The sequence below is a fragment of the Medicago truncatula genome, chromosome 2, assembly GCF_003473485.1.
Source record: "Medicago truncatula cultivar Jemalong A17 chromosome 2, MtrunA17r5.0-ANR, whole genome shotgun sequence".
Taxonomy (NCBI): Eukaryota; Viridiplantae; Streptophyta; class Magnoliopsida; order Fabales; family Fabaceae; genus Medicago; species Medicago truncatula.
The window spans coordinates 47,303,254-47,318,488 of record NC_053043.1 but is presented as its reverse complement, the minus strand read 5'-3'; the positions used below and the strand labels follow the sequence as shown (position 1 = coordinate 47,318,488).

The 15,235-nt window shown below is 31.5% G+C and overlaps 2 protein-coding genes across 3 annotated transcripts; both read right to left on the bottom strand.

Moving 5' to 3' along the window:
* Window positions 1-941: 941 nt before the first annotated feature.
* Window positions 942-5,014, bottom strand: LOC25487867 (protein ALP1-like). The gene is made up of 3 exons (XM_024776340.1): window positions 4,942-5,014; window positions 4,328-4,514; window positions 942-2,203 (listed from the first exon to the last, which is right to left on the bottom strand). The coding sequence occupies exons 2-3, from the start codon at window positions 4,467-4,469 to the stop codon at window positions 1,173-1,175; spliced, it is 1,173 nt and encodes a 390-aa protein (XP_024632108.1). The 5' UTR covers window positions 4,470-4,514; window positions 4,942-5,014; the 3' UTR covers window positions 942-1,172.
* A 6,013-nt stretch (window positions 5,015-11,027) lies between these two features.
* LOC112419094 (protein ALP1-like) lies at window positions 11,028-15,003 on the bottom strand. 2 transcript variants are annotated; one of them, XM_024776005.1, is made up of 3 exons: window positions 14,893-15,003; window positions 14,310-14,492; window positions 11,028-12,251 (listed from the first exon to the last, which is right to left on the bottom strand). In XM_024776005.1, the coding sequence occupies exons 2-3, from the start codon at window positions 14,443-14,445 to the stop codon at window positions 11,221-11,223; spliced, it is 1,167 nt and encodes a 388-aa protein (XP_024631773.1). In that variant the 5' UTR covers window positions 14,446-14,492; window positions 14,893-15,003; the 3' UTR covers window positions 11,028-11,220. The 2 variants fall into 2 exon arrangements, with proteins under 2 accessions (XP_024631773.1, XP_024631774.1); XM_024776006.2 differs by lacking the exon at window positions 14,893-15,003 and adding an exon at window positions 14,627-14,850.
* Between the last annotated feature and the right edge of the window lie 232 nt (window positions 15,004-15,235).

Genomic DNA, 15,235 nt, shown 5'->3' with positions numbered 1-15,235 from the left:
GACTTTTAGATAGGGTTTAATTGGCTTCTAGCCTTTTTTTTTTACAAGGCTTCTAGTCCTTAATAGTTCTTCCCTTTTTTTGACGCACTTAACAAACACAGATAAAAAATATTTGGACACGCAAAAGATAAAAGGAAAAAATAATAAAAAAATGATGTAATTAATTTATTTCTCTTTTATTTAATTTTTTTGTTTATGAGCGTGTGTCCAAATATTTTTTATTTGTTATTTGTGACCAAGCAAGACTTACACCTTATCCCTTTATCTCACCAAAAAAATTCAAGGTTTAGGTAGTATCAAAAGTAATATATTTGAACAACAATGATCGATTGACACCCTTAATATGTATACCCCTTTGTACCACTCTGAAAAATTTAAGTTAACCAAATATATGGTCTGTGTGACCACATTTTTTAGTTGTGTGACCAATCTATCTTCATTCATATTTAAGTGTAAACATTAAGGGTGTCAATTTATCTTTATTCATATTTGAATAAGGAAGGAACTAATAAGTTAGTTAATATTTCAATTAAAACCTAAAACAACACTTATTACGATTTATTTATTCATTACAATTAAAATAGTATTAATAAAGTTCAAACTCATAGAATTAGTCGATTCTTTAAGTCGGATATCAAATTTTTAAAATAAATAAAAAATAGAGGTTACTTGTTTATAAAAGGTTTTACACGATCAAAAGAGTATCTAGATGGGATGATTCATGTCTCTTCAAATTTAATAAAGATCATGAGTTCAAATCTAATTCTGAAATGCATTAACGTTAAAACTTTTGAGAATTTTTTTACCGTCCATTGTATTCGGCTCGTGAAACTAGTCTTTGAAGTTGCACGACCGAGGACACCCTATTAAAAAAAAAGGTTTTACACGGAATATTCATAATAATTTGAAATGAACATAATCAGCAGTAATGATGAACAACCTTTACTCCAGCAACAAATCTATGATCAGTATTATAATGCGAGTTTACCACTCCAATCCTCAAAATTATAATTTGGTAAAATGTACACAGGCATCATCCAAATTATTTACAGTCTAGAAATCAAAGAGGAGCAACTATATCATACTATACTATGTTTTCTTATAATCTTTCATGATTCAATTCCACTTAAATTTTTAAGCTATACCAAATGCTAGCAATGATGGACAAAAAATTATGTGTGCAACCTTCCAGTCAAGTAGTGAGACAAACTTTCTCTTAGTGCCACTCCCTTCTCATCAAAACCTTCATAAACAAGTTGATGGTAACCTGAGTCATGATTATTACGATAGAAACATAGTAACTCATCATTCACTTCATCTTGCATGTCAATAACAATGTTGTGAAGTATGCAACAAACAAGAATAATCCTCGGCAGCCGATGTTTGTCTGGCCGCCACATTTTTCCACGAATGATTTTCCACATCTCCTTAAGCCTTGTCAATGCTCTTTGTGCCACCATCCTAGTTTCTAAATGCAGCTTATTAAACTTAGCTTTTGGTTCTGACTCTAAGATTTCTTTCTCTTCATAAGGGACAACAAGGTAAGGCAATTGAGGATAACCTGAATCACCAATTATATATTCCCTTATTTCTGATCCTTTAGATAGTTTTAATTTCTTTCCGTTTAGTCTTTCTCCATTATCGCAAAGTTTGTTGAAATTTGAGCTCTCGAATATTGACCAATCCTCCATTTTACCTGGCCAACCAGTTACTATGTCGCGGAACTTCATGTCAGGATCAACTATTGCTTGCAAAACCATGCTGTGATTGTTTTTATGATCAAGCCACACATCACTTGATTGTTCGGTTGCAGGTAACAACATTGTGATGTGAGTAACATCAACAGCGCCACAACAATTGGGGAAGCCTTGTATTTTCTCAAATTTTGACTTAATGGAATTCATTTCCTCTTGTGTTGAAGGCCATTGCAGGTGATGAAGCCCTCTCTCTTCCATGGATTCAACAAATCGCCATGTTACTTGCGAAACGGTTGAGTGGCTTAGACCAAATGAATCACCAATTGTAACAAACGAGTCTCCGGATCCTAATCTTCTCAATGCCACGGCCACTTGATCAGTTAAAGACACTGGCTTTCCGTTTGAAAACGAGAAATGAGAGGATTTTTTTGCAATATCATCCTTGACAAGTGAACATATGTACTCAAACGTCTTTCGGGAGATCATTGGCGGTGCCTTCTGAAGACCTGCAAATGAACACTAGTTCTTAATGTTAATAATACAAACTAAGAACTAAATAGTTTAAGACAGTAACATGCCTGAGTTGCAGCAATGCATTACATAAATGATATTGTAATCATTTAGACTATATGATTAGAGTGGCTGTGAGAGAAAAAATTGTCTGATCCTAGACTTTTAAAATTGTGTTATATACAAGTCTCCTAATATGATCTTTAACTTAAAATAAAAACAAGACAAACTGACATCACTAAATGATCACGCAGCCGAAAATCCCAAAGTTTGCGAGATATGAGTTTGATTTAAACAATATCATAAAAGGCATCAGCTTATATTTTTGTTTAACTTTCATCCCAAAAAATTTCAAAATATACGAATGGCTAGTCCCAAAATGTTATTTAACAAGTTCCATATTTTCTATAACCTAGATAATCATGTATGGTGGTTGGTCCTATTTTGAAATGTAAGTTGTTAAACCTTTTGGCGCGTTCCGTTCAAAAAGAAAAACAAATTACTTGCAGAACTGGCAAGCTTTGAAAATTGAATATTGTATGTGACTAACTCAAGCAGCAGAAATTGAAAGCCCTGGCAAGCTTTAGTAAACATGGTTGATGATCTATATCACAAGGAAAACCCATTTTAAAACTATTCAGAGGATGAATAGATGTAGTTTATCTAAGAGCAGCGGACGAAAAACACATAAATATAGCCCAGTCCAAGTAAAATCTGTAAGCAATTATCAAGTTGGTATAGATAAATAGAAGTATGAACACACTGGGAAAAAAAAAATCACTGGTAAAAGCATACAAAATGAGCCAAGAATTGAAAGCCCTGGTTCATTGTCATTAACTTAAATAATAATGCATTTAGGACTAATGCACTATGCAAACTAGTCAATGACAACTATATACCAAGTCCTACTACATCTTGAAACAAGCCAATCAAATCATAAACAACAAAGTAGTAAAAACATGATTCTTTATCAAACTCAGTTTTGAAATCTATTGAGGGTATGTAAAATAAAAAAGAACTTCGCCTCTCCACTAAAAATATTCTGTGTATAAACATTTGGATCATATACTATGTCGAGTTTATGTTAATCTTATCTATAACTTTTAATTGGTTGTGTCTATAAAAACTGTGCTCACACAAGAATTGTTCTAGGAGAATATTCATGAGTTGCTTGTTGACTGCATATTTTTCCTTCTTCTACTAAATAACAGAAATTTTCTACAATCATATATTTTTAAGAAGTCTAATGAATATAAATTCTTTTGATCCTCAGACAAAGACAAGAACCAACTAAATTTCTTTTGATGCTAAAATATGTTCTGTTATGCTTCCTGCTATATGCATACTAATTGCAACCATCAAACTGTTATACTTGAACAGAACATAATGTATAGGCTAAAATGCTTTGAGCCAAAATATTGAAGGGTATTATATCAATTCAATTAATCTAGATTAACTAGCTCACAAGATATGTAAAAAAAAATGCTATTAGATAACAAAATTTAGTTTCCTTCTCTATCAGTTAGAACTCTAATGATTGGAAAGCAGAAGTGCAATAAAGCAATGCTACTAAACATCAACAGAAATATAAACCCGAAATTACACTCTAGAAATATAAAATCGATACTAGACCTCGTATAAAGTACAAAACACAGACTGATCACAATAAAGAACAAAACATCGATCTCCATTGAAATTGAAGGTACACCATCAACAATGTACTATGTGGTCCCTAATGTATAACTCAAGTGGTTTATTCAGGACACCTGAAGGAGTTTGAGAATGAGGTTCCGGATTCAAACCCTGACTACTAACCACTAAATTTTGGCTATAAAAAAAATGTACTATGTGATACAGAAACTTGTTCAAGATTAATAATAATGCGATTATATATTTGATTAAATATTCCATGATTGGTAAGAAAACAGGATCAGAATGACAATCAAATTGAAGGTCAAATAAATTAGGGGTCCTTATCTTATACATTTGTGTGATACAGTGTTAAAGAATTTCAATGACAAAAGGAACAAAACCAAGAATTTGTAAAATAGATATGAAATTGAAAACCAACACATTCATCATAGCAAACAATGATGCATCAACAAAACCAAGAAATATACCGTTGATCTTCTTTGACAATTCATCCCACCAATCTACAAGACCCTCTTTCTCAGATGACCCAGAAGCAGAACCAGAACCGTTATTATTGTCATGTGTCTTCTCTGTCTTTCTTCTCTTCTTGGTTCCTCTCACAGGACCCATCACAACAAGTTAATTGAATCAAGAATTTTGAAGGGGCAACAAAGTCTACAAGAAAGAATTCAAAGGGTCAAATACAAAAGAAAACCAAAACACGATTCATCACTATCATAAATTCATAATATATATACATATATAGAGTAATAAGACAACACTTATAAGTCAAACAACACAAACCTAGAGAATGATGGACCGTTACATATATGTTTGATGTTATAACAATAAGAACAATGGTAGCATGCAAATAAGGAGACAACTATAGTGAGAGAAAAAAAAAGGAAGAAAAACAAGGTTAAGGTTATAAAGTAAGTGATGAAAAAATCAAGCAGCATCAACAATAACAACATTAAGATATGTTAGATTGGTTTAACACAATGTGTTAACAAGTGAAGTGATGAGGGACATATTAATATATGATATGAATGGGGGAGAAGAGAAAGAGTATCAAACCATGTCAATAGAGAGAGATGCGTACCTTAGAGACTTCTCTTCTGCTTCATTCACTTCGAGCTTTCCCACAGAATTTTATTGATGAGTAGAATAGTGGTTTGGTTATCATAAGTAAATATTTATAGATACATATATCGACCTCATTCAATTTAATTATGTATACCGGAAAGACGGGCACGTGAGCGCCAGTCTTTCCGCTATTTTTATTGCGCTAATGCATGTAGATTATCAACGATATTTTATAGAAATTTTACGTGTAAATGACAAAGGATATTTTATATAAATTTTTTGTTATAGATTAAAATTATAAAGTGTAGATATATGTGACTTTGAAATGTAACATACTAAGCAAACCATATTTATATTTTTCAATGACAACAATAATATAATAAATATAACAAAAACTCTATTCTTTTTTATAACACCAATAATATAACATTATTATTGGAAAATTTGTTTAAAGATTTAATTGAAATAACAAAAAAGTCATCCCAAAATCTTCCCAAAACCCCTTATTCTCTTTATATATAGTATAGATAACAATAACAATGTATCAATCACAGTTAGGAATATGTTCTTGTTGGGGGTGGATGTGGGTGGGGAGGCGTTGCAATGGCGTCGTCGGTTGTGGGCATGGGAGGAAGAGTTGGTAGAGGAGTGTAGGGTTTTATTATTTACAGTTTCCTTGCAGGAATCAGTGGCAGATAGATGGTTGTGGTTACCAGATCAGGATGGTGGGTATTCAGTATGTGGAGTTTATGACATGCTGACATCGCAGGAACATCCTCAGTTACATCCAAATATGGAGTTAATTTGGCATAAACAGGTTCCTCTCAAAGTCTCTATCCTTGCTTGGCGGCTTCTGAGGGATCGGTTACCTACAAAAAATAATTTGGCAAATCGTGGCATTATTCCCTTGGAGGCGCGGTTGTGTGTCACTGGATGCGGGCACGTTGAAGATGTCAATCATTTGTTCTTGTCTTGTCCAACTTTTGGTGCCTTATGGCCATTGATGCGGGCATGGCTCGGAGTGGTAGGGGTTGACTCTCAGACAACTTCAGATCATTTTTTGCAATTTATTAACTACGCAAGTTGTTCGAGATTGTTCGAGATTGCGACGATCATTTTTCCACTTGATTTGATTGCTTTGTGTTTCGGTTTTGAGGAATGAACGAAATGAAATGATTTTTAGAAATAGACAAAGCTCTTTACCACACATGTTAGATAAAGTCAAATCATCTTCTTTATGGTGGTTAAAATCTCGTAATGTTGTATTTAGCTTTGGTACTCATATTTGATGGTCGAACCCCCTTTCATGTTTGTGCATTGACTGACTTGGCTGTAATCTTGTTTGTACTTTGACATTTCTGTGATTATTTTGGCACACCCTCTGGTGTAACAATTACGTTGTCCGTGTTAATATAATTCATTTTTGCTTGTTCAAAAAAAAAACAATGTATCCTTTCAAAAAACAATTAACAATGTATGTATGTGTACAAAAGTCCCAACTCAATGTATAAAAATATTGAAAGTGTTAGGTCAGACGTCGTGATTGGGGTTTTGAACCTCGTCCCTATTAGTTTTAATGGTTATTTGTTATTGTGTCTATCTAAAAAAAATGTGTGTAAATTTATATAAATACATATATCGACCTTATATAAATACCTATATTAATTGTATATATATATTTTTTAATTTGGAGGCCTAAACTCGTTTACTAAAAGTATTGTATTTTTTATGCTTAAAGTGGAGGTTTGAACCGCTTATACCTGGACCGACCCTGATTCAAGGCAGTGTCGGGATTAACAATGAACCAATGATTCAAGACAACCAAGAGATCAAACACTATATATACATCCCAAATCTTAAAACATGACATATATAATCTACTTTTTTTTCCTTTTGAAAGGAATGAGTTACTTCTATTCTATATCCAACATTGATGCAATTCATATTAGATGTAAGATTAATCACTGACACTCAAACTCAATCGAGGTCAACACCATGTTTTTTACAAAAGATAAAAGATAGTGTTATATTCAATTTTTCTTTTCAAAAAAAAATAGTGATTTTTCTATGAGAGGGGGAATATGTAAATTTAGTCTATGACAAATGGGATGTTATTGACGAAGATCAGACAAATATATTTCAACTATGACTATTTTTGAAAGAACTGTGACTTATATTCTTTTTTTAGTCAAGTAGAATAATAGTAAGAAATTCATCCTTTAAAAAAAATAAATGGAAAATTTGGAGATCAAACATCGACCTTTATATATATAATACTTCCTCTGGTCCTATTTATAAGAGATAATTAATTTTTTAGATATATTAAATAATTTATGTATTTGGTTTATATTTTTTACTAGATACATAAATTATTCAATATATCTAAAAAATCAACTTTCTCTTATAAATAAGACCGAAGGAAGTATGATGTTTCTACCAACTGAGTTATATTAGAGAAATAACTGTGATTTATCTTCTAACAATAACAAGTTCATTTTTCAACAATGTATGTTGATTGAAGACATCAAATATTCTCCAATACGCGCGCCCCACCCCCACACCCTCTGTATTATCTATCTTTATCTTTGTCTTACTCTCTCTCAATTATGTATTTATATTTTTAACAAAAGGAGAGGGTAAAGTAAGGATTAAAATCATATCATTTTACATCAATGGGAAGGAATTAAATTACACCAATGCAATATTACATCGCTGAATATCATTTTACTTGATTTATATTTTCTAATTTGATCGTTGGATTGTAAGTTTATATTATTATATAGATCATTCATGCAAATCTTTACACAAATCTAAAATTATTTGAAGTGTTATTAAGATCTATCAAGATTAAGGGTTTGTGTGCTTTTATAGAACATCGTTAATCTTGTTGAGTCTCAAAATCATATCAAATAATTTTAGATTTGTGTAAAAAATTTACAAATGATCTATACGATATAAACTTACAATCCAACAATCAAATTAAAAAAATATGAATCGAATAAAACAATATTAAGCATTGTAACATTAAGTTAATATATGTTTTTAAGTTTTTTTTTAAAGATTTTATATAATTTTATGAAAGTAAGTATTAGGGAGTGTTGAAATAAGAGTGTTGTTAGCACCATCCATTAAATATTTGAGATTGTCTACATACGATTATGATCTGGCCCAATATATATCTTAAATTCGACTATTACTTTTCCCACCTTATAACCTTCTCATGCACCCTTTTTTTTTTTACAAAAATGCTCATGGAGTTGTGTTCGGATTATATAATCCTAAATAATGTTATATATAAGCAACAATCAAAATCTTTCTCATTTCAATAGTTGAGAATTTTGTCCGTCATCGTGAGCTTAGCTTAGTTGGTATGGACAATGCATAAAAATATGCAAGCTCGGGGTTCCAATCCCGACCACCACAAAAAAACAAAAAAAAAATTGTGAATTTTGTCCAAAAAAAATTACAGTTGCAAAATTCACTTTAAAAAAACAGTAAAAAATGATAAAAACATGTCAACTAAAAAAAATATAAAAATACCACCCAAAAAATTCTAAAATTCAAATAAATCTAATGCAATTTTTTTTCTTCAGATTTTTATGAGAATATGAAAAATGAGTCTAAACGATGAAATTTTGGATTTTGACGGCCGGAATCCATAAGAATTCTCTTTTGTGGTAGTCTTGATCCTTGATTTTTTGGGAAAGTTTCGGAGCAATCTGATCGAGTAGCTCGAAAATCGGATTTCCGACTGAAACCAACTAACAACAACTTAAAACAGAATGATGGGAGTTAGGAAAATTAATATAACCCTTAAAATCAATATTCAAGTTACAAACATGTTCAGAATTTGTGTTGATACAGTTCAGATTATATTATCCGAACTGTCTTTCCCCTGAATAATAGTGTTTAATTCGAAAAAAAGTAAGGAATGCACCCTATCTTTTTGGGGTGTGTTCGGATTATAAAATTTGAATTAGTGAAAAACTCTTTTTTTTTTTCACCCTAAAACAAGAGGAAAACTCAATTCGGATTATACAACCCAAAAATAAATAGGACGTGCGAGAAAAAGTATGGTGCAAAAGTAATAGCCTTTGAATTCTCTCTACCATTCAAAATTGAGGTGCACATTAGTTCAGTTAAAATTAGACAAATATTTTGAAGAGGTAAACTAAAACCTAAAGCGTATTGATTAACGAATTCATTAATAGAAAACTTTGTCTTAAAAATATAAATTTTTAGTTTTATCTTATCGATAATGTCACACTGCTTTTTGATACGAACTTATTTATTATAGTATATTTTAACAAATGTCACAAGGGCAGCATTTTTTATGTAAATTTGTGCTAGTATTTTTTAGTCTAAAAGTTGTCTCTTCTTTTGGACTAACGCACCACTTTCTTATTCTAATTTTTCTTTGATAAAAATTAGGTATTATTTTTCCCACCCTTTACATTTCTAGCGCGTTCTGTAAATTTTTCAAAAATGCCTTTGTGTAATCCGGATTCATATTTTTCTTTGTTATAGGGTGAAAATTTGAGTTTTTCAAAAATTCGGATTTTTCCGGATTTTGTAATCCGGAAACTACAAAAAAATAGGGTGCTACATAATTTTTCTGGATTACATAATCCGAACACCCCGTAAACACCCTTTTTAAAGAGAAAAACAGTTCAGATTATATAAACCGAACTGTATCAGCACAAATTTTAAACATGTTTGTAACATGGATAGTCATTTTATGGACAATATTAATCTTCCTAACTTTCATCCTTCTGTTTTGGGTCATTGTTACCTGTTCTTAGTTAAAAATTGGATTTTCGGGCAACTTGATCGGATTGCTCCGAAACTTCCCCAGAAAATTAGAAAAAATTCAAGGATGACTCTCGTAGAAGAGACTCCTTACAGGACTCCGCCCATCAAAATCCAAAATTTCATCGTTTAGACCCATTTTTCATTTTTTTTTTTTATAAAAATTTGCATTAGTTTTATTTTATTTTTAGAATTTTTTGGTGGTATTTTTATATTTTTATGATTTTAATTGATAGTTTTTTAGCATTTTTTACTTAAATTAAACAAGTATCTCTTTTATTTAGGGAAACTCTTGATAGTCTGCATCGTGGTGTTATGCATGACAATAAGGAAATTTCTCATACTAATTAAATTAATTAATCAATTTTTTTTTAGGGAAAATTAATTAATCAATTATAATTGTTGAATCAATAAAAATATTTAAATGCTATTGTAAGTTTTTTTTTGCATCATTAAACGCTAGATTTTTTTTTTGAAGGATTAGATAAATATTAATAAATCCCTCAAAAAAGAAGATAAATATTAATAAATGGTTAAATGTGTTTTTTTATGTCTATAAATCTAACAATTTCATTTTTAGTATTGACAAAAGTTTGCTACAAACTTTGGTCGTTTGATTTTTATTTACCAAATTGAGTCATCACAATTATGACATATGTCTAACAAGAGTTCCATGATAGACTACACATAGCTTTTTTACTGATGTGATCGTTGTTTATACCCTTTTTTTTTTTTTTTTAATAAATTAAATTAGTCCATCCAAATTGACATCAGAGAAAATTGAACCTAAGACTTCGAGGAGGAGCATACTCCCAGATCTCAGGTCAATACCACCAGACCAACCCAAATAGGTTACCATTGTTTATACCTTAAAATATCGTTAACTTAATAATTTAACTATATAATTCTTAATTTGGAACTAAGGATAAATAGTTAAAGATGTAATTGTTAAATTAAATGATATTAAATTAATAATATTTAAAGTCTCAACAATGTTATGTAATAAAAAAAACACACAGCACTTGTCTTTTTTTTTTTTTTTTTTTTTTGTGGTGTGCCAGTCATGAACCCATATCACCTTGGTTGAAAATCTAATTTTTTCAACCAAATGACTCTTAAAAAAACCGACATGTGACATTTTTCAGAGGTGGCCTGGACTGGCTATCGTTGGATAATAAATCAATATAAACATACTATGTCATTTATATCTCCTATTTCTTTACTTTATCTCTTACCTTCTAGTAGTTTACTTCAAGTTTTTATCATTACTTTTGTTTAGAAAACTCAAACCCAAACCGAATATGTTCAAACCTTTTAAATAGCAAAAAAATTAGTAACACAATTCAACCCCGCTATTGTGTTTTTCTCACCTTCACATCTAAAAACAGCATATAATCCTATTAGGCACATACGGTCGAGGAGATAATCTTGGTGACCAAGTTTTCTATTTGGGGGATAACTTTACTTGTTGGCTAAGTTAAAAAAATCATGGATACAACCTTCCATTCAAGTAGTGAGACAAACTTTCTCTTAGTGCCACTCCCATCTCATCAACACCTTCACAAATAAGTTGATGGTACCCAGAGTCATGATTATTATGATACAAATAGAGCAATTCATCCTTCACTTCATCTTGCATATCAATGACAATGTTGTGAAGTAAGCAACAAACAAGAATAATCCTTGGCAAACGATGTTTGTCCGGCCGCCACATATTTCCACGAATGATTCTCCACATCTCCTTAAGCCTTGTCAATGCTCTTTGTGCCACCATCCTTGTTGCCAAATGCAGCTTGTTAAAATGAGTTTTTGCCTCTGACTCTAAGAGTTCTTTCTCTTTATAAGGAACAACAAGATAAGGCAATAGAGGATAACCTGAATCACCAATTATATATTCCCTTATTTCTGATCCTTCAGATAATTTTAATTTGTTTCCATTTAATCTTTCTCCTTTATCACAAAGTTTGTTGAAATTTGAACTCTCGAATATTGACCAGTCCTCCAATTTACCAGGCCAACCGGTGACTATGTCACGGAACTTCATGTCAGGATCAACTATTGCTTGCAAAACCATGCTGTGGTTGTTTCTATGATCAAGCCACACATCACTTGAATGATCAGTTGCAGGTAAACACATTGTGATGTGAGTAGCATCAACAGCGCCACAGCAATTCGGGAATCCTTGTATTTTCTCAAATTTTGACTTGATTGCATTCATTTCCTCTTGCGTTGAAGGCCATTGAAGGTGATGAAGCCCTCTGTCCTCCATGGATTCCACAAATCGCCATGTTACTTGTGAAACAGTTGAGTAGGTTAGCCCAAATGAATCGCCAACTGTGACAAGCGAGTCGCCAGATCCTAATCTCCTCAGTGCCACGGCTACTTGATCAAATAAAGACATTGGCTTTCCGTTTGTAAATGTCAAATGCGCGGATTTTGTTGTCATATCGTCCTTGACAAGTGAACATATGTACTCAAACGTCTTTCTCGATATCATTGGTGGTGACTTCTGAAGACCTGCCAATAAACACAAGTTCTAAGGTTTGAGGAAACTATTTATACACGAATCTGAAGAAAATACAGTAAGAGAAAAACAAGCATACAACTAAATTATCATCATAGTTTAAGACAATAACATGCCTGAGTTGCAGCAATGCATAACAATGATACTAAAATGATTTAGATTAAAAGATTAGAGAGTGACTGTGAGAAAACCTCATCTGATGGACTTCTAAAATTGTATTATATCCTATTCATGTTCCTAGAAATAACACCATCCTTGAAAAATGTACCAAACTGACATCACTAATGATAACACAACAGAAAAACACCAAAGTTTACTAAATATGTGAGTTCTTCAATAATAGCATAATATAATCAACCTGCATAAAATGGTATTATTACCTTGTATTTTTATTCGACTTTTATCCCAGAAAATTTCTAAAAATGTGAATGGCTAGTCCTAAAAGGTTATTAAACAAGTTTCATGTTTTCTATAACCAACCTACACAATAGCACAATTTGTTTTCTATAACCTATAAGCATGTATAGCGGCTGATGCTGCTTTGAAATGTAAGTTGTTAAACCTTTTGGCTTATTCAGTTAAAAAAAAAAAATTATCCATGCAGCCTATCAAAATTATTAAAATACGAGCTATCAATCATCTAAAGTTACATTTAAAGCTTATTAGATTAAATCATAAGCTTTCAAAACTGAACACTGGTTGTGACTAACTCAAGCAGCAGAATTGACCTAAATATCAAATAATTATACTGAAAAAGGTTTTCAGTAACACATGGTCTGGTTTCAGTAAATGGTTTGATTAAAGGAACCATGATGATCATATGTCACAAGGAAGAGCTCATAAATATATGCAAATGTAATGTATTACTTAGAACTATACAAATTTGTAAATAACATCTATATACCAAACCCTGAATCTTGAAATAAGGCAATCAAATCATGTCATAAAGCTAGAGTCAGAAAGCAGAAGCTGCATTGCTTTTCTGCCTGAAAATCGTATTTCAAGTTGTTAAGACTTTTGTCCAATGAAAAACAAAGTTGTAAAAACATGATTTGTCATCAAACTCAGTTTTGAACAATCTAATTAGTATGAATTCTATTTCCACCACAGGACATGATGTGATAATTAACTTACAGTTCCTCATTTTGATTCGTCCAACAATGGCGGGAACCAACTAAATTCCTCAAAGATAAAACAAATGCAAAACATATAATATCAAATACAGTGAAACTAAAATCTGTTCTGTCATGCTTCCTGCTACACGCATACTAATTGCTACCATCAGGCTGATATACTTAGGCTTAAATTAACCACTTGAGCATAACAGAATGTGTAGGCTAAAATGATTTGAGCCAAAAAACTGAACTAGTATATCAATTCAGTTAATTTAGGTTAACTAGCTCATAAAATATGTAAAAAAGAATGTGATCAGATAAATATAGATTAAGAGAACTATATATATGTGCTTTCTTTTCTTTACTTTAAAACATGAAATCAAAAATATTTAGTATGAAAACATTTGGATACTCTAGAAATATAGACGTGTTATTGCTCCTCATATAAACCAGAAATCACAGACAAATAACAACCATGAAAAAAGCTTCAATCTCCAAAGACACTTAACATACACCATCAACAATGTACGATGTAGTCCCCAAGGCGTAACTTAAGTGGTTAATTCAGGATACCCTTGGGAGTTTCAGAATGAGGTTTAGGGTTCAAATTCTAGCTACTAACATTTTCCGTAAGAAAAACAATGTACTACTGATACACAAACATGTTCAAGTTTTTTTTTTATCGACAGTTATGTTGAAGGTTAATCATAATGCAATTTGATTAAATATTCCATGATTGACGAAGATTACACATCAGAATGACAGTCAACTTGAAAGTCAAATAAGGGGTCTTTATCTTGATGTAAAATAGATATGAAAATTGAAAACCAACACATTCATCATAGCAAACAATGATTCATCAGCAAAAAATCAAATATCAGGCATGAAAAGTTTAGCAATTATATAAATTGAATACAGTGATGATGAAATTCATACCATTTATCTTCTTTGAGAATTCATCCCACCAATCTACAACACCCTCTTTCTCAGATGACCCAGAAGCAGAATCATTATTATTGTCATAACTCTTCTCTGTCTTTCTTCTCTTTTTGATTCCTCTCACAGGACCCATCACAACAAGTTAATTGAATCAGAAATTTTGAAGGGTCAAATCAAAGTCTGCAAGAAAGAATTCAAAGGGTCAAAGACAAAAGAAAACCAAAACAAGATTCATCACTATCATAAATTCATAATATATGCACATATATATAGAGAGAGTAATAACACAATACTTATAAATCAACAACACAAACCTTAGAGAATGATGGACAGTTAACATATATTTTTGATGTTATAACAATAAGAATAATGGTAGCATGCAAGAAATGAGAGAACCTTGTTGAAAAATGAAAATAAAAGGAAGAAAAACAAGGTTAAGGTTATAAGGTAAGTGATGAAAAATTAAAGAAACAAGAACAATAACAACAATAAGACATGTTATGTTGGGTTGGTTTAAGACAATGTATTAAGAACTCAAGTGATGAGGGACATATATATGATATGATATGGGTGTGTGTACCTTATGGAGAAGGAAAATAGTATCAAACCATGTCAATAGAGAGAGACAGATTCGTAGCTTAGAGATATCTATTCTGCTTGATTCACTTTGAGCTTTCCCATAGAATTTTTTTATTCATGAGTAAAATAGTGTTTTTGTTTTCATAAATTTATAGGAGAAATAGAAGCATATGTGAATCATCATCGTATTCAAGTTGGGTGGTTGAAATGGAGAAGAGTCTCAGGTGTTTTGTGCGATAAAAAAGTACCACTTAAGCTGAAAGGAAAGTTCTATCGAACAACAGTCAGACCAGCAATGTTGTATGGTACAAAGTGTTGGGCGGTTAAGAGCCAACACGAGAGTA

Bases quoted from the DNA above. Each gene is read 5' to 3' on its own strand.
- LOC25487867 (XM_024776340.1), bottom strand. From the start codon at position 4,469: ATGGGTCCTGTGAGAGGAACCAAGAAGAGAAGAAAGACAGAGAAGACA. The intron at 2,204-4,327 runs GTATATTTCTTG...GTTCATTTGCAG, and splicing joins ATTGTCAAAGAAGATCAACG to GTCTTCAGAAGGCACCGCCA.
- LOC112419094 (XM_024776005.1), bottom strand. From the start codon at position 14,445: ATGGGTCCTGTGAGAGGAATCAAAAAGAGAAGAAAGACAGAGAAGAGT. The intron at 12,252-14,309 runs GTATGAATTTCA...GTTTATTGGCAG, and splicing joins ATTCTCAAAGAAGATAAATG to GTCTTCAGAAGTCACCACCA.